We start from the raw sequence: 19894 nt of genomic DNA on the forward strand, positions 1-19894 counted from the left end.
GTGCATGCCATTTCCTCTTACCCAAGACCAGAACCTTCCTCATCTTGTCTCTATGTAAGAGCTAGAGTCATGGCATCCAATTTCAGAGTCTTGTGTTAACTAAACATTTCACATATCTTTCTGTGCCTGTGGTAAATTCTGTGAATGGCAGAATTATTGACTATTGGAGTTGTCACAACAGAGGTGAAATCATGTCTCTAAAGTCTCCAGGTTAATAAATAGTGGGAGTGGGTTGGGCTGCTAGTTTTAACAAATAAAAATACAAAACAACTAGCTAAACTTGAATTAAAAAAAATTATGTTTTATTTATTTCTTAGAGAGAGGGAGACAGAGCATGAGCAGAGAAGGGGCAGAGAGAGAAGGAGACACAGAATCTGAAGCAGTCTCCAGGCTCTGAGCAGGCTGTCAGCACAGAGCCTGACCCGGGGCTCGAACCCACGAACCATGAGATCATGACCTGAGCTGAAGTTGGACGCTTAACCGACTGAGCCACCCAGGCACCCCTAAATTTGAATTTTAGATAAACAATGATGGGGTTTAGTGTGAGCATGTCTGATGCAATAATTAATTGGATGTCAACTGGCAATGCTATGGGGCCATTATGAAAGCCTGGCTTCTGGTTAACTGAAAGCTGTGCATTGCAGTTCTGAACAGCAGTTTATCTGATTTCCAGAATGGCCTTACATATGGGAAGCCATAGAGCTTAGCAGTTACCAAGGCACAAGTGGCTGTTGGGCACAGATTTTTAACCTGTACAATAAGTTATAAATAACATCTATTTAAAATAGTTATTATAAGGATTAAATGACTCTAACATTTACAAAGAGTTAAGACAAGGAAGGTTCAAGTCTTGGGTAAGAGGAAACAGCATGCGCAAAGGTAGGGATTCCTAAACATTAAAAAAAAAATGCTAATAGAACAGATACTTAATAGATCAAATATCAAGCCAAAAGCACTGTGAACCAGATACCTTTATATGAACAGTCTGCAGTGACTTCTCAAACATGTCTCTCTCCGAACCATTTCACTGGTACAAAATAGGCCACAGTCCCCCTTCTGTTCTCTTGGGCTTGATGCTGAGAAAACAAAAGTTCCCTTCATCTGAAAGAGAGAGGTTGGCCCTAGGAATGAGGATTTTTATTAATGATTGTAACAAGCATTCATTCACAATAGAACCATTATCTCAGCACTATGGAAAGGAAGTTTGGATATTAAGGAAGAGTGATAAAACACATATATATAGAGAGAGAGAGAGAAAGAAAGAAAGAAAGAGAGAGAGAGAGAGAGAGAAAGAAAGAAAGAAAGAAAGAAAGAAAGAAAGAAAGAAAGAAAGAAAGAAAGAAAGGAAGGAAGGAAGGAAGGAAGGAAGGAAGGAAGGAAGGAAAAAAAAAAACCATTAATCGAGACTCTTCAATTCAAAGATAAGGAAGGTAGCATCCAAAGAGGCAAAAATCTCCCACGATCTCCCAGTGTTTCACTGCATTGAACTAGCCAAGTGATACTGGGAGAATGTTTTATTTATTTCTAGGAGAGAGAGAGAGACAGCGTGAGCAGGGGAGGGTCAGAGAGAGAGGGAGTCATAGACTGAAACAGGCTCCAGGCTCTGAGCTGGCAGTCAGCACAGAGCCCGACGCGGGGCTCGAACACACGAACCGCGAGATCATGACCTGAGCGAAAGTCGGACGCTTAACCGACTAAGCCACCCAGGCGCCCCTGTTCTGGACCAATGTTACACATTCATCAACAGTTGACTAGGCTTCACTCTGGTAACCATGCCCCTACTATCTGGAACATTGCTAGTTTCATGGTGAAATGTCAAAAGACATGGAAAACTGTGTAATGGCTATAAAAACCTCTATTTAATTATGATACATGTCCCCCTCCTCTGCCCACATTTCATTGGCCAAAACACTTGGGAACTCTTAAGTTCAAAACAGTGGGGACAAATAATCCTTCCTCAGGGAGGAGCACTATGGAAAGGAAGTTTGGATATTAAGGAAGAGTAATAAAACACATATAGAGAGAGAAAGAAAGAAAGGAAAAAAAAAACTATTAATCGAGACTCTTCAATTCAAAGACAAGGAAGGTAGCATCCAAAGAGGCAAAATCTCCCAAGATCTCCCAGTATCACTTGGCTAGTTCAATGCAGGAATGGGCTAGAACCAAAGTCTGCTATCTCCTAATGTCATATACAGGGCTACTTCCTTCTCCCTGGAGCTCTCAGATTGTTTACCATCCGTTTATTCATTCATTCACTGGTCTAACAACTACCACTATCCACCAAGCACAAAGCACAGTGCCTGCCATCAAGAAGTTCACGGTCACATGTGAAGTTCTTCCATATAACCTGCAGCTGACCCTATCACTGACATATTTTATCCTATTTACCAAATAACCTGAAGCAGCAGTGCATTTCAGAACTAATAGAGATGTTGTCTTGGAGGATAAGGATCTATTTTTCTCAATTGTGTTTAGTCAGAGTCTGTTCTCAGCAACAGCCTGCCAAAACTCAGTATGGTGAAACAGCTCATCTCGAATACAGAATGTTGAAAATGACTCACAGGCCAACAGTGGTTGAAGATCATTCCTAGGACACAATCAGTTCATGATCTGATGGAATGCTAGCTTTTCTCTGAAAGGAATCACTCAGTCACAAAAACGTAAACCCAACCTTTGAGCACATTTTTGTCTAGAGAGAAAGAAATACTTTAAGAGATAGACATCGAATAGATTTTTTAACAATTCTGATGACTATATCAAAATAGGATCGTTTGATTTGCAAAAGATATTTGATACCTTCACAGGCTATAACTGTGAAGACTACCCATCTTCAAAGATGTTAAAATAGTATCACAATATAAAAGTGCTGTTCCCTAATTTGTAATTAAAGAGGCTGGAGCTCCAAAAGGATAAGACTTGATCAAAGTCATCTGATTAGATAAAGGTATGGGATGTAAAGCTGGAAGTTGAGTCCTTTGGTCCAGCGTTCCTTTTACATGAAAGGAAATTTGTGGGGCCACACGGCTCCTAGTCATTGGCTCTCATTCACAATTGTCTGTGACACCATGCAAGGTTCTGGAGAGACACCGGTAAAAATAAAGCACTTTCTACTTTCTGTGAGTTTCAGCCTGGCAAAGGAAGAAAGAAAATGAAGGCAAACTTTGTGTCTTGGAGATCAGGGGAAGACAGAATTTCAAGATATTTATCAATGGTGTTAAATGCTACCAAAGGGTCTAAAATAGTAAAGACTAGAGGAAAATCAGTAAGTGATATGACAATTATGCAATCACTGTTGAACTATAAAAGATCAAGTTCAGAGAATGATGGGAGCAGGAGGGAGCATACAAGAGGACAAGGAGTCAGGAAAAGAGAGGGAAATGGAAACAGGCAGTTTTAGGATACTGAAAAAATAGGAAAGAATATAAAAATAACCAGAGGATGCAGACAATGGTAGAAATATTTTCATTTGGATTGGGAACACATGAGCCTATTGTTACACAGAAGAGAGACAAGATGGTGCCAACTGAGAGGACAGGAAAGAGGAGCAAATTGTTGGAGCAGGCCAGAGGGGATCTTTTCGTCATTAAGTAATTTATTTGGGGGGGAGATTGGTGAAATAGGTGATAGTGATGGAGGAGTACACTTGTCATGACAAGCACTAGATGATTTGTGGAATTGTTGAATCACTATATTGTACACCTGTAACTAATATAGCACTCTATGTTAACTATGCTGGAATTAAAATAATAAAATAAAATGGAATGGAATGGAATAGAATAGAATAAAATAGAATAGAATAGAATAGAATAGAATAGAATGAAATAATTTGTTCTTTCAGCCACAATTATGAAATGTCTATTATGGTTCAGGCACTGTGTTTGGGCACTGTAGTGAGCAAAGTACACCCATAGCCTGTGCTTGTGAACCATAGAGTCAAATATGAAAGGCAGACTTTAAATAAATGTGAGGTAGATAGATGAAAGAGAGAGTCATTATACTGTGAAAAGTACTGTCAAGGAAAATGCCAAGGTGCTAAAAGAACCAAAACTGAGAAGTTAGCCTTCTGCTAAATAGTTGTGTAAAATAGTCTTCCAAACAAAAGAAAGAAGGGATGGAGGATAAAAGATGAAGACACATACGTTTTGAAAATGTTAAGGAAAGAAGATAATCTTCACCTTTGTAGTGAATAGGAAGATTGAAAATACTTGTAAGAGGGGGTGCCTAGGTGGCTCAGTCAGTTAAGCATCTGACTCTTGGTTTCAGCTCAGGTCATGAACTCACAGTTTGTCATTTCGAGCCCCCCATTGGGCTTTGCACTGACAGCCTGAGCCTGCTTGGGATTCTCTCTTCCTTTCTCTCTCTGCTCCTCCCTTGCATGCACTCTTTCTCTCTCTTCAAAAATAAATAAATATTTTTTGAAAATACTTGTAAGAGTAAGACTATGTTTAAAGAATGTGTTTGAAGATCTGAGGACAATGGGGAAATATTAGACATTGACAATAGAATGTCTATTAGACATAGACAATAAAAATATTGGAAATTCCATTTTGTATCAGCAAAAGAGGAATCTATTTACCCAAAAGCATTAGCAGCTATTATGAAGTTAGATAGCATGACCCAGTTGGCCGGGTTTTCTGACTGTCTTGAGGAATTCTTAACAACCCAGAGTAGATCAAATAAAGCAAATGGTGGGTTGGGCAGAGTAGTTGGTGGTTCTCATGGAAGCCACAACAGAATTCAATGGGGGCAAAGGATTCATAGCTCCTAGAAAGGGCCTGGTGTCCAGATGACTAGGGAGGTAAATGGTCCAAAGGGATTGGACCAACTCAATGAGATCACAAAGAAGGCAGAGAACAAGTTGAGAAGTGAGGTCAAGGGAAAACAAAAAGGGACAGAAAGACATGAGCAGAGTAGAAGGATAGACCCAAGAGATAAGAAACTCTCCATTTCTGCCAGATCAATAGGGAGCTAAAATTCAGTCAGTGATACGGGTCACTGGTGCTGAAGAAGTTTAAAGAATGTTGAGGCTGGGTGGGATGGGCATTAAGGCCTGGAAAGCTTTGCTAAAGACAATTAGAAAATTAGAACCCAAAGAATGCTATCCTCTCTGCTGCTCTTTAGGGGAAACAAACTTTGAGTTTTCTAAACCAGATACCTGTGTGTGTGTATATAAACACACATGCTAACATATATATCTTAAATACCTGCAAATGGTCTGGACATCTCAAGGTGATGGCTAATCCCCAAACTTGTTAGATTGTGTTTAATTCAAACCTCAGTATGCCGATGATCCCCCGCAGATATGGTCAGGAAGAGCTAGCAAGATGAGTAACCGTCTTGTATTACATGTAGCCTTTACCAAGCTCCAGGGTTTTTTGGCAGAGGGATGGGGACAAGGGAAATTTTTAATGAGATGTGAGATGAAGGGACAGATTTCAGAGATTTTGCAAATGTAGACTCAACTTTTCAAAGTTGCTTAACAACCGGTTGGGTATGGGAGAGAAAGAGGAAGGAGGCTCTAAGGGAGAATGAGGCAGACAATTGGCTCTTATTTCATTTTATAGCTGAAGAAACTGAGGCTCAGAGAAGTTTAGACTCACCTGTAGCCACACAACTAGTAAGTGGTAGGGCCAGGTTTTATTGCCTGATTCGCCTGCCCCTTGCCCTTCCCTGGACATCACTCTCCTTTCTTTCCTACCATTCCCTGCAGGACCAGCTTGCACTCCAAACCACCGTACTGAAGACGTCAGGCTCACCCATAATGCTCTACTTTCCCACATTTCCCCTGTGTCAGTGAAGGAAATTACGCATCCTCGTTCATTCTTGCCTGGGCCAGGAGTCCCTCCCAGTGTTAAGTCCAACAGGGTTTACAGGCCCGGCTCCTGCGCCTGCCTCACAGCTGTGATGCTGAGTTCACTTGCCATCCTCCCATTAGATGGCAAATTCTCTGATGGAAAGGACAGGGCCTCTGAGTCTTTTTATTTTCAGAGCTTAGCAGAGCATCTGACATATACTAGCTGCCCAGCGGATGTTAGTCAAAGGAAGAGCTGTAGTAATAGGCTCGATTCCAGGTGGCATCCCACGGTTAACCAGACACAGTAAAATGTCAACAAATGACATTATTAACTGCTCTATGCCATTGCTATTTGAAATATTTAAAAATAAAAGTCTAATGTGCATGAGTGGCTCAGTTGGTTAAGCATCTGACTTTGGCTCAGGTCATGATCTCACGGTTTGAGTCCCGCATCGGGTGAACCCTGCTCCTCTCTCTCTATCTGTGCCCCTCATGGGATTCTCTCTCCCTCCCTCTCTCTCCACCTTCACTCACGTGAGCCCCTTCTCTCTCTAATAATAATAATGATAATAATAATAAAGAGAAGTGTAATAGAAGCTTACATACTTGCATTTGTTTGGATTGAGGGTTCAGCTGATTATCTATCTGACATCATGATTTGTTCGGCCTTTTCCTTCGGAGCCCAGAATGTGCTCCCACACACCAGCTTTGCTATTTTATCCTGAAGCCAAGCAGTCTTGCAATACTTGCTTTGGAGGCAGGTCTTCTCTTGCAGAGCCCAGCCAATGAATCCAGGAATCGTCTCCTAAAAGAGGATTGAGCTAATGAAAGTGGGAGCTGCCTCCTAAGAGAAGCTTGCTCCAGGGAATAAAGGGCATGTGGAAAAAGGTGACCCAAGTGGGCATGGGGGGTGACACAGCTTGTTTCCAGTCCATCTCCAAGATCTAAAGGGACCAAAGAGAAAGCTCGAGTGAGAATACAGACCCGCACCCCTGGGGTGGCTGCTCCTCTGCATGGGCCCCTCCTTTGTGGTGCTGTCAGGACCTCAGGGGGAGACCCGTACTGAGCTGTGGAGAGTTTACAGCATTTCCACTTGCACAACGAGCACCTTACACCTCACCTGCAAAAAATGTTCGATTATATTGGAGGTTGAGAATTAAGATTTCTCGACGCTTTTTCCTCGTGAAGTGTTGATGGCCCCTTCAAAATGGAGCCTCCCGTTGCAGACTCCTTGGGAATGACACCACACAGTATTGTGTACGGGTTAGCTCCGGGGTGTGAGCCTTAGTAATGATGCACTAAAAGTCAGGGAGATGACAGCAAACGTGACAGCTCCTTGTCTGCTGCCAGTCATCTTGTCACCAGAGAACACGGCCCACTCCTTCTGATATGTGGCACCTCAAAAGATTTTTCTACCACATAACAGATTATCCTAGAGGGAAGATATCAAGGCCCCATTGCTTCTTATTTAAAAGTCGTAAGTTAAGGCCTCAAAGACCTGTAAGTGACATTGTATGAAAATTCATATTTCTCCTAGCAGCTATTGTGCCTTCCCTGCAGTGATAAAAATCGCTTTGTTCTCTGGTTGGGAGCCATGGAAGAATCGTGGCATTGTGTGGATTACTTAAAATTCCAACGTGCCTGCACCATTTGGCCCAAGAATGCTGAGAATTTGCAGCTGTTGCTCCACAAAGGTTCCTAACTGGGGCAGTGGCTGCTGCCGCACACGCAGCTGTTGTTAATTTAGGCTGAAGATTTTTAATTGCCTTTGTGTCAAAATTTATTAAATAACATTTTAGAGGAAGAAAAACTATAATAGTCATATTAGTGGGATGCTGAAGGAAGAAAATCATTGGAACACAGCATTTTTTGCCTTGTAAGCGGAGTCCAAAAATACCTTTTCCACATGATCGGCTTCCAGCCATCCCAGGAAAAGGGTTTCTACGTAAATCTGGCCATAGAAGCCCTGGAGGCTTCTGCAGGAGCTCAGCTCCCTGTTCTCCTTACTCATCTCTCTGGAAGCACTTCTTGCCTGAGTGGCCATCTCTTGTTCCCACACTCTCCCTCCATTTCTGTGATCTCAGCAAACGAATCCTAGTGCTCAGAGCAAATGTAGCTTTGGCTGGTGACTGGCTGGTCCCCCTAAGTGGTCCGCATTGGTTTTGTGAGCCTCTGCAATTGCTGTTTCCCTGTGACGCCTAGCACATCCATGACAACACTGCGAGGTGTCTGAACCCGCTATAACCCGCCCGGCTTATAGCAACTATTGGGGTGAGCAGAAGATAGAAAACATGGATCTTTCTTTTATTTTCCACCAAGGCGAAAGAGAGAGGCCCTTTCACTAACAAGGAACAACAGCTAAGGTCCCCCAAGGGGGAAGTTGCCAAGTGTCCTGCGAAAGGAGTTTTGAAGATGAAGAGAGGCGAACCAGGAAAACTGCCAAATATGTCCCAAATCCTCACTACCATTAATATCTCAGTCGTGTTTTGCATTTTAATGTTCAATATCCCCTCTATCAGGAAAAACTTCAGTTCATCAGGCATTTGACAGGTCACCTACTGTGTGCAAGGTGGGGGACATAGTGAGGGACCTGGAGACCAAGTGGTGGATAGGCTGAGGGCACCCAAGTGCTGTTTAAACCCCTCACTCCCACAGAGGTGAGGGCAAGATGTCTGAGTCCTGGCAGAAGGGGCAGGCATTTGATCCAGGGCTAAGAGATGAAGAGGATCTCAATAGTTAGAGGAGGAAGGAAGGGCGTTCCAGGCTGAGGACCTGGGAGAGCAAAAGCAGAGTGGCCTGGAGAAGTATGTCTTGTTTAAGGGATAGTATGTGGCTGGACATGACGGTGTTGGAGAAGGATGAGAAATGGAGAAAAAAAATGTTGAGAGGTTAAACTAGACTCTTGAAGGTTGAAACACTATTCCCAGGAGCTTGGATCTTATCCTGTGGGGAATGGGAAGCCACTGAATGCTATGGAGCTGGGGGTGTGCCCATGCTTTTCAGGCAGATCATCCTGCTAGAAAGTTTGCTGGACTCCAGAGTCTCGCCTCTCCCCCATGTGGAGGCGGAACGACTGCCATAAGCCCCGAGCATAAAGACCTGCTCATACCACAGGCTAACCTGGTAAGCAGGGAAGAAAAGAGGAGACGCCTCTGAGAGCCAGAGTTAAGGTTTCACCTCCTTGACTTTGTACATATTGACCATGCAGTTTATGGTAGTTGAGTTCATTCTCTGCCTCTGCTTCCCCATCTGTAACATGGAGATAATAGTGCCTACCTTTTAAGATTATTTTAAATTAATACATATAAAATGCTTGAGGGCACCTGGGTGGTTCAGTCAGTTAAGTGTCTGACTCTTGATTTGGCCTCAGGTCACGATCTCATGATGGTGGGATCAAACCCCGCATCAGGCTCTGCATTAAGCGTGAAGACCTGCTTAAGATTCTCTCTCTTTCCCTCTCCATTTGTCTCTCTCCCATATGCATGCACATGCTCTCTCTTTCTCTCTCTCTCTCTTTCAAAATAAAATAAAATCTTTAAAATGCTTAGAACAGTGGGTGGTACAGTAAACTCCTGGCAAAGTTTAGCTATTAATTTTGGATGTAAAATCTTACAACTTAGCAACTTGGGGCAGGGAGGCAAGGAAAAGAGTCAAAGGTGTAATGTTCATCAAAGAAATATGGCTGATACTGAGAATAATAATATTCAGAAAACAGCAGGGAAAAATCATATTGAGGGACATTCTACAAAATAAATATATTCTTCAAAAGTGTCAAGGAAACATGAAGAATCTCTTCCATATGGAAGGAGACCAGAAGGACATGACAAATAAAGCAATGCGTGATTCTGAACTTGACCCATTGGCTTCCAAGGACATTACTGGAACAATTCCACTGAAATCTGAATGGGTTCTGAAGATGCAGTTATGTGGAAGGATAGGCTTGGCTCCTTGTTTGGAGGAAATGAAACTGAAGTGTTCTGTAGTGATGACGCAGGCATCAGAATGGCAACTTATTCTCAAATGTTTCAGAAAGTTCTTTGCTCTCTACTGATAACTCCTCTGTACGTTTGGGATTGTTTGAAAATGAAAACAATGTATTTTAAAAATTAATAACTAGCATCTGTTGACCACCCTCTTGTGTACCAGGCACTGTGGTCAGTGTTTTGCATGTGAGCGTATTCAGTTCCCCAGGAAACTTCTCCTTCATCTCTACCAAAACAGAGTCGTGCCCCCTCCCCTGTGCCCCAGGAGCAGCCTGAACTCTCCCCACTAGAGCACCTACAGTAACTGCTTGTTGGTGGAGGATAACGCCTGCCCACGCCCTGGGAAAACAGGCTCTTCGAGGGCAAGGGCTCTATCCCATTCTGCATAGTCCACCGCTCCCTATAAATCATAAGAACTCAGTACGTGCTTGATGAATGAAGTGCTGAGGCTTGTACACCATGGCAGCTTGGGATGGGTGTCTGATACGTGACTTCTTTTCTAGGTGGGCCAGGCTCCGGCAAAGGCACACAGTGTGAAAAGCTGGTGGAAAAATATGGATTTACACACCTGTCGACTGGTGAGCTCCTGCGTAAGGAGCTGTCATCAGAATCTGCAAGAAGCAAGTTGATCAGGGATATCATGGAACGTGGAGACCTGGTGCCTTCAGTAAGTAACAGCCACCTTCCCTGGCTGGCGAGGATTCTGGAGTGTCACAGCTAGTCTATGCAGCTGGAAAAAAAGAAGCCCAAAAGTCAATAGCTACATTTTATTTCTCCCTGATGTAACAGTCCAGAGGCAGGTGGTGGGTCCACAGCAGAGACCTGTCGGCCAGACCATGTTGTCCAGGCCCAGGTTCCTACTGCCTTGTTACTCTGACAGCTCCCTGAATGTTAGCCTATCTCTTATTTTCCAGAGAAGACTGGTCCCCCCTTTAGTGTTAAAATCTTCAAAGCAGAAGTGAGCATGGTGCAGCAAAGCCTAGAATTGGAACCCTCTGGAAAATAGAAAATAATATTTTGGTTTAGTTCTGGAAGGTATGATAGCATTATCTTGAAATTTCGTATCTTCCTTAGATAGTGAAGTAAAGAATTTCCCTTTTATGTATCTTTTTTCCTTTTCAAATCACCATCCATCTCGGAGAAGCTGTGTGCCATGGGTATCAAAAAATATTCATCCCTGCCTAACTAGTTCCCATGGCAGGCTCTGTAATTAGGGCTTGCACAATGCCGTCCCTATTAGCTAACAGAGCTTTATGCTTCCCCTTTAATGAGCTACAGTCTGTTTCCTGCCTGGAAGCCAGCATGGTTCTCACGAAAGGAAACAGACCATTGCAGTTGCCTCTTAGCAGACCTCCTTGCCCCCACTCTTTCCCCTCTCCAGTTTACTCTTTTCACAGCGGCCAGAGCGATTTCTTTAAAATGTTTGTCAAATTGGAAGCTCCCAGGAGCTTCCAGTGGATCCCCACCACACTTAGAATGAAATCCAGAGTTCTTGCCACGACTCTGGATTCCAGCTGCCTCTCCAACACCATTTTACACCAGTCCCTGGCCTCGCCATTTTTCTTCCCATAGGCCAGGCTGTTCCTGCCTCAGGGCCTGTGCACTGCTGTTTCCTCAGCTTGAGTGCTCTTCCTTCATATATTTGTATAGTTTGCTCCTTTATTTTGTCCAGATCCCTACTTAAATATCCCAGTTTATCAAAGAGCTCTTCCCTGACCACCTCCAGAATTTTGTATCTCTTTCTCTTTGCCTTACTTTAATCTTGTCTTTACCAATTCTCTCTAGCTGATTATTTATTATATATTTATTTGTTCATGTGTTATCTATCTTTCTCACTAGAAAATAAACTTCATGAGGAGTTAATTCACTATTATCCAAGCTAGTTTCTTACCACCTTTGTGATGGCTGTATTCCCCTAACCCAACCAGAACTCAGAGGATGCCAGGGAACCAGAGAAAAGGGATCCCCCCCAATTTGGGCAGCTAGTTGCATTTTTCCTACGTCCATTCCCAAGATTCCATGTATGTCTCTCCTCTCATTTTCATAAGCACAGGTTAAATCAAAATTTTTAACAGAAAAAGTGATATTGCTAGAAAATGCTACCTCATATATATTGAAAGTCTTCTCAAGTCAGTGGATGTCAAATTTTTAAAATATTTGCTGGGAAAAAATCAACAGAGAAGCACATTTTATACCATGTTTTGCTTAGTTCTAAACCGCCATTATCCCTAATTCATGAAGTGTTCCCATATGAGATGTAGCCACTGTATTTCATGTATTCTAAGATGCTGTTATTTTAAGACATCCTAGTAAAATATAACTAATAAGCTAGCCCATATATAACTATACCAGCTAGAAAAAAACCCTATTAAACTATGACTGATTGTAAGATACCTATCAATTTCATAGGCAATAAAATGTGGAGGGAAAGTGAGACTATGAATGGATGAAATATGGTATATTACTGCCTGCTGTTAATCTTATCTGAACCTTTCTCTCTCCCAAAATGGGATGACTAATGGAGATGGGTGGTGATTCTAGCATTGTTCTGTAGAAGAGCTCAGATCTTGATCATTCTGTCTCTCTGTTCCAGGGCATCATTCTGGAACTCCTGAAGGAGGCCATGTTGGCTAGCCTCAGTGACACCAAGGGCTTCCTGATTGATGGCTATCCCCAGGAAGTGAAGCAAGGGCAAGAGTTCGGACATAGGGTGAGCTGTTGTTATGGGGATCTTCCCAGAAGGACAATTAGGGACATCATTGAAGTTGAGGGGATAAATTCAAAGTCTATCCCTTTCCTAATTACATTAATCCTTCAGTTACAAATGGCAAAAACTCAACACAAAATGACCAAACAAAGAGGGGGGTGGGTTGGGTGATAGTGGTGGATTAACTAAAATGTCCAGGAGTGGTTCACACTCGGTTGGATCCATGTATTCAGATTTCTTTGCAGAAAAGTCAATTCACGTCCCTTGCCCATTTTCAAATCAGGTTGTTTGGTTTCTTGTTGAGTTTTAGGAGTTTGGTTTCTTGTTGTTGAGTTTTAGGAGTTATTTATATATTCTGGATATCAACCTCTTATCAGATACATGATTTGCTAATATTTTCTCCCACTCTGTATGTTGCCTTTTCATTCTGTTGATTGTATCCTTTGATGCACAGTTCTTTTATTTTTATATAGTCCAATTTATCTATTTTTGCTTTTGTTCCCTGGGTTTTAGTGTCATAGCCAAGAAACCATGAACAAATCCAATGTTATGAAGCTTTTCTTTTGTTTTCTTTAAGAGTTGTATAGTTTTAGTTCTTACATTTAGATCTTTAATTCTTTTTTTTTTTTTCATTTTAAAATTTATTATATGTATTTTGAGAGAGAGAGAGAGTGCATGAGCAAGCACAAGTATGGGAGGGGAAGAGGAGAGGGAGAGAGCGAATCCAAAGCAGGCTTTGCACTGTCAGCACAGAGCCTGACAAGGGGCTGGCCCCCATCTCACAAACCATGAGATCATGACCTGACATCAAGAGTCAGACACTCAATGGACTGAGCCACCCTAGGTCGTTAATTCATTTTGATCAATTCTTATATATGATGCAAAGTAAGGGTCCAATCTCATTCTTTTGCATGTGGATATCTGGTTTTCCCAAAACCATTTGTTGAAAAGACTGTGTTTCCCCAGTTGAATCATCTTCGCACCCTTGTCAAAAATCATTTGACCATATATGTAAGTTTGTTTCTAGCCTCTCCATTCTATTCCATCGGTCTATATGTCTGCCTTTATGCCATTTCCACACTGTTTCTATTACTCTGACTTGGTAATAAGTTTTTAAACCAGGAACTGTGAGACCTCTAACTTTGTATTTTTTCAAGATTGTATTGGGTATTCAGGAAGCCTTGAGATTTCATAGGAATTTTAGGATGGGTATTTCTATTTCTGTAAAAAAAAAAAAAAAAAAGCCAATGCCATTAGGACTTTGATAGGGGTTACATTAAATCCGTAGATCTCTTTGGGTAGTATTGACATCTTAACAGTATTGAGTCTTCTGTAGATTGTTTTACATTTTTGTTTAATCTAGTCTTTTAGCTATTGCCCAAGCTGTGGATAAGTTTCCTGGGGATACACCCTGAGTAACTGAGGAACGGGGAAATTTCGTCTACACCACTTCAGAATCAGGGCCTTTGCAAGGCTAGAGGATTGAGAGAGGACACAGAGAAGTTGTTGTAGTCAGGCCCTTGAGAAACTGCCTGCCTTTCGGGGACTGGCAGGTGTGGAAACACATCATTAAAATGTGACAGGAGATAAACCTCAGCTGCTGCAGGGTCCCCAGTCTTTACCTAAGTTCAGGCTTCAAGGTGGCAGCACCCTTCTAGGTGATTTCACACTTATCTTGCCTGTGAATTTAAGGTCCAAAGAACCCTGGGAAGGTCTCTAAGACCCACTTGCTTGGAAGTGCTGGGGGAAGAATGGCTTTTGTTTATTTATTTATTTTTATTAATTTTTTTTAAATTTACATCCAAGTTAGTTAGCATACAGTACAACAGTGACTTCAAGGGTAGATTCCTTAATGTCCCTCACGCATTTAGCCCATCCCCCCTCCCACAACCCCTTCAGCAACCTCTACCCTCCATATTTTAGAGTCTCTTATGTTTTTGTCCCCTTTCCTGTTTTATATTATTTTTATTTCTCTTCCCTTATGTTCATCTGTTTGGTATCTTAATGTCCTCATGTGAGTGAAATCATATGATATTTGTCTTTCTCTGACGGACTCATTTTGCTTAGCATGATACCCTCTAGTTCCATCCATGTAGTTGCAAATGGCAAGACTTAATTTTTGTCAATTGCTGAGTAATACTCCATTGTGTGTGTGTGTGTGTTTGTGTATGCCACATCTTCCTTATTCATTCATCTGTCAGTGGACATTTGGGCTCTTTCCATACTTTGGCTATTGTCGATAGCGCTGCTATAAACATTGGGGTGCATGTGTCCCTTTGAAACAGCACACCTGCATCCCTTGGATATATACCTAGTAGTGCAATTGCTGGGTCGTAGAGTAGTTCTATTTTTAACTTCTTGAGGAACCTCCGTACTGTTTTCCAGAGCGGCTGCACCAGTTTGCATTCCCACCAGCAGTGCAAAAGAGATCCTCTTTCCCTGCATCCTTGCCAACATCTGTTGTTGCCTGACTGGTTGATTTTAACCAAAGAGTAGCTTTTAGAAGTCTACTTTTTAAAATTGTTCTTTTGAGCCCCCCCTCCCCCTCCAAATGGTCCAGTGTGGTAAGTAAGATGTATGGTAAGGATGAGCCTCTCTCTCTCTTTTTTTTTGTCAACTACTATGTGCAAACAACAGCAAAATTATAATCCTTATTCTGCCTTGGAGATTTTTATAACTGGGTCTGAAGGCAGATCCCTGATTTTAGGCCTGTGGTGTTCCAGACTGTTTTGAGCAGTGGAATTCACATGTAGCCTCTTTTAAGCATGTCACTCATGTGGTTGAGTCTGAAAAGCTGGATTTTACCTCTGCCATATATTAGTGTGACCCTGGGCAAGTCACGTAACTTCTGAAAATCCCTGCTCCATCACACGTTTCTCATTTGCCTGTAACCCAAGTAGCACAAGGTAAAGCCTTTACATGGCCAGGGTTCTCTCCCTGGCCTTTGGTGTGTATGAATTCAAATACCCATATGATCTCCCTGAAAGTAAAGCAGAAGGCCCCCCCCCACTGCACGCCCCATTCAGACAGTGTCAGAATGTGGCAGAGCAGAAACCCCACTAAAACGTAGGAGTGAAAAAGAGTTGTTAGCATGGTGACCGGCAGGTTTAACCAAAGCTAAATCCACAATTCCATTTTACAAAATACAAGAGTGCCCCCATTTTATTAATGAACTGATGGCCTATGGTGAGATCTACATAAATAATCTTCTACATAGTGCTGGGAAGAGTTTGCAAAGATCAAGCATGGTATTGATTTGTCTCTGAGTACAGTGACCATAGAAGATTCTACCATCCCGTACTTAGACTTGTGTGCAAGAGAACACATCCGACCTTCCAAAGCAAGTACTTGCTCTACACCTGACCAGAAGAACAGAGATGCTACAAATATGCAGAATGAGCTGCTCTTGATTCATTAATGCCCTGCAGGGACCCCATTGTTTGTAGAGCCCCCTCCCAATTGCAGGCAAGTAATTAATTTGAAATTTGTCAAAGACAAATACAGACACCTGATTTTCTCCAGAGATTCAGAGCAATCAGCCAGGTTGAGAGCACAGGGAGTGTTTCTTGTACACTAATCAGGCCCACAACTGTTTGAAGCCATTCGGGCCTGGGAATGGTTTTAACCAGCCTTTTTGTGTCACAGAGACTGATGTGCCTGATCCATGGGACCATCTGTTGCCAAAAACCCCGTTCAGTTAGTTAGGCTGATGCTCTTGCATACCTACAGCTGAGTGTTCTGAGAGCAAAGTCCTTTAAGGAATTGCTTGACTCCTGTACATGACATTACCTAAGACCAAACAAAGTAGTGTCCACAGCCTACGGGTGTGTCTGTGTACGATTTCTCTGTTACCGTCCTGTCTTCTATTCCCAACACTGGCTTTACCCCCATTGAATTAATGATCTGTGCCTTCAGCGTCCAACATGGTGTATTGGGAGAAGGGAAGGGTGTCAGCATATGTATATGTATATGTGAGAACACATGTGTGTAGGTGTATGTGTGGGGAGGGTGTGTGCAGGTGTGTGTTGACAGGGCCAGAAGGAACATGAGGAAGGAGTTGGGGTGTCCGACCACCATCTCCATCCCCCACTCCAGCTGAGAACCCCTGGTCACAGTGACTGGTGTAAACAGGCCTGTATTCAGAGCCCTGCCGTACACCCCCTGGCGAGTCATTTAACTTTATAGATCTCAATCTCCTCTTCTATAAAATGTAAATTGAAAATGGCTAATGCAGCGTCTCTCGGGAAGATTGGACGGGATCCTTGAAGAGTTCCTGACACATTTATAAGCCTACCTATGGTATTCAATAAATTGTTACAGTCATTTCCAAATTTATGTATATTTTTTCTGACTGTAGAAATAAAAATTATATAGACATGAGACAGTACAAAAAACTAGAAAACAAAGAATAATTAATCACCCAGAGAGAACTCCTATTAACACTGTGATGTGTGTTCTTCCTGTCTCTGTTCTACCCATTTTTATACAAATAATACCATACGGAATACTTAACTAACAGAGTAATAGCTGTTATTTTTTGAGCACTTAAAATATGCCAGGAATTGAACTAGATGCTTTACATATGTCATTTTATTAATCTTTATAATCCCATTCAGTAGATATTATTGTTTCCACTCTATATAGAGAGTTATTATCATCTCGAGGAGGGGTGTGTGCTTAGCCTGACTCTCTACTGTGAAACTGAAATCCTTTCCTGTATTAACCCAACCTTTTGCTCAACAACAGCCAAAATAAACCGATATTAACAGAAGTAAAATGCATGCACTTGCTCTTGGCTTTTCCCTCCCGGGAGCCTCTTAGCTGAAATGGTGTCCTTAGCCTGAATATGTACATAATTTTCCTGGGGGTGTGAATGATGACATCACTTTATCCCTCTACCTGACTACTCTTAACTACCTAGTTAACACTTCCATCACAGTATAAGTGATCCTACTTATAAATGTATTCTAATTTTCATGAATGAGCTCTTAGCAAAGAAAAAAAAAATCTTATGAATCTGGCCAAAGGGCTTTCTAGTTGGTGTGTTCTAATTGCGTGGAATTGTGGTATAGCTTTGGGGACCACTTTGGGATTCTCCACTTGAAATTTTCTGCCCTCTTCATCTGACTTCTGGTTCAGTGTAGAGATTTGAGCTGTGTAATGGCACTATGTTGGCAGCAGGGTGGTATTATTATTATTATTATTATTCAAGAATGCTGGCTCAACCCCCATACCCCTCCTCTAGTGAGGTTCCCCGAGGGGATGTACCTCTGGGGTGAGAGCAAGTGAGACATAGACATGCCACTTTATTGTTAACCAGGGGCCGTACCTCCCAGTGCGGTGAAACCATAAATATGCTGGCACATGTGCTTTAGGCTAAAAGCATGGGTGTGACTTCTGACTCCTCCTAAACCCAAATCTGACCAACAGGGCTTTTTACAGTTCAAAGGGATGAGGACATTGCCACGCTCCCATTTATGTAGTGCTTAAAATGGGCGAGGCACTTGACGGCTATTAACTCATTTCATCCTGGCAATCGTCCTATTAAGATAGAAAGTATTGTCCTCATTTTAAAATGAGGAAAATGAGGCACCCAGAGAAAACAAGATAGCTATTATTCTCAACCAAAGAGAGTTTCTGGGTGGCATGCCCCTGCCCACTGGTAAATATGGCCTAACCAGTGTCCTGACTTAATCAGAAGAAAACTAAACTGAAGTGTGGGTCAGAGGAGCGCAAGGTAGACTCCTCCTCCCACTCCACCTGCTGGAATTACTAAGGCAAAGCCATTCTCACAAGTCAGCTGAAGCTGCCCTGCTCCTACAGGTGGCTGCTCTCAGCTGGGATGAGTGCTCATCCCAGCTAGTACCCAAGAGGCAGCTGAGAGCCAGTTTCCGCAACATAAAATGGCCTTTGACACCACCTACTTCCTTTCCCACTGTCTGGCCCTCCTCTCCTGGCCCCATTTGGCCCACCAGGCATCTGGCCTGAGCCCCATTCTGAATGTGAAGCCCTCTAAGGTAAAATCGCCAGGCTTTGGAGTCACACACAGCTGGCTCAAGACTGTCAGTAACTAGTCCTCAGTGGCCTTGGGCAAGTTAACCTGTGTGAGCCTCCATTTCCTCTTACTTAGAGGAGAGATAATACCTCCCTGCAGAGGGCTTAAGGGATGGCTGGACCTAAAGGCCTTTGCTACTGAAATGTTGTTTGCTTGCTGTCTGCCAACTGTCCTTACAAGACACTTGTAAGTGATGTCCTGAATACCCAAAGGCTATAAAGAACCCGATGTTGCTGTGGCAGAATTCCAGGAATATCAACAGGGTGATGTTGGGGGCAGAGAGTTGTCCCCAAGGCTCTGTGATTCACTCAGACAAGAGGAGAGTGCTCTTCCATTCACGTGGTGGTAAAGGCTACCCACAGTCTAGTGAATAAAAGGCACAGGTGGGACACAGAAAGCTACTCCAGAGGACTAAGGATATAGACAGATATATTAAAGTGTTTTGAAAAATAATTAAATGGTATTTCATGCAAACATTCCAGAAAATTTTAGGTACTAAAAACATTAGTGGTACAGGCCACTTTCAAATGGAATGGCTTGCTCGATACATTTTATGCAGAATGAGAACAGAGGGGTGCCTAGAAGGTTCAGTGAGTTAAGCGTCCGACATCAGCTCAGGTCATGATCTTGCATTTTGTGGGTTCGAGCCCCGCATTGGACTCTGTGCTGACAGCTTGGAGCCTGGAGCCTGCTTCAGATTCTGTGTGTGTATCTCTCTCTCTTTTTCTCTCTCTCTGCCCCTCCCCCACTTGTGCTCTCTGTCTCTCTCTCTCTCTCAAAAATAAAACATTCAAAAAAATTTTTTTAATGTGGGATGGAAGCAGAGAAGGAAGGTAGGGTCCAGCGAATTGTCTTGGCATGAGGAAATCGCTTGGGAGAGCAGCTTCCGGGACTATTATTTTGTGAAGAATCACCTGGCGATTTTCTTAAAATGCGAGACTGATTCAGTTGGTCAGGGATTGTGCCTGCAACCACCTTTCTAACATGCTCCCAAATGATGCCTGTGCCGCTGGTCTGTGAACCACACTCTGAGAATCCATGTGGAGAACAAAAGTACCTCTCAGTTCTGTACTGATTTGGGTCCAGAGGGTCAATTACTGCCAGATCCTGCTCAGATACACATTGTCTCTGTTTGTACCTGAATGTGTCCCTGAATTATCTTTTCTGTCATCAAGAGTGACCTGAAAATGCCCACAATTAGAAAAATCACCTCGTCCTCTCTGGCAGACCCAACCAGAAGCTGCTCCAGGGAGCCACACTCTAACTGAACCCTAGGCTGCCTCCTCAAGCTCGCCCTCTGCTGGTAGACACAAGTCATTTTCTTCTAGACCCAGCCTTTCACGCTGCTCAAGTGC

General features: G+C 42.7%; 1 protein-coding gene across 2 annotated transcripts in view; it reads left to right on the forward strand.

Moving 5' to 3' along the window:
• AK5 (adenylate kinase 5) overlaps positions 1–19894 on the forward strand; it is a 228566-nt gene that overhangs the window by 188451 nt on the left and 20221 nt on the right. For both annotated transcript variants that reach the window (XM_077771136.1, XM_077771137.1), the window contains exons 11-12: positions 10281–10444; positions 12371–12487. In XM_077771136.1, coding sequence (XP_077627262.1) covers positions 10281–10444; positions 12371–12487 — 281 coding nt within the window. The remainder of the gene's footprint in view (positions 1–10280; positions 10445–12370; positions 12488–19894) is intronic.

The sequence above is a fragment of the Crocuta crocuta genome, unplaced genomic scaffold, assembly GCF_008692635.1.
Source record: "Crocuta crocuta isolate KB4526 unplaced genomic scaffold, BGI_CrCroc_1.0 scaffold125, whole genome shotgun sequence".
Classification (NCBI taxonomy): Eukaryota; Metazoa; Chordata; class Mammalia; order Carnivora; family Hyaenidae; genus Crocuta; species Crocuta crocuta.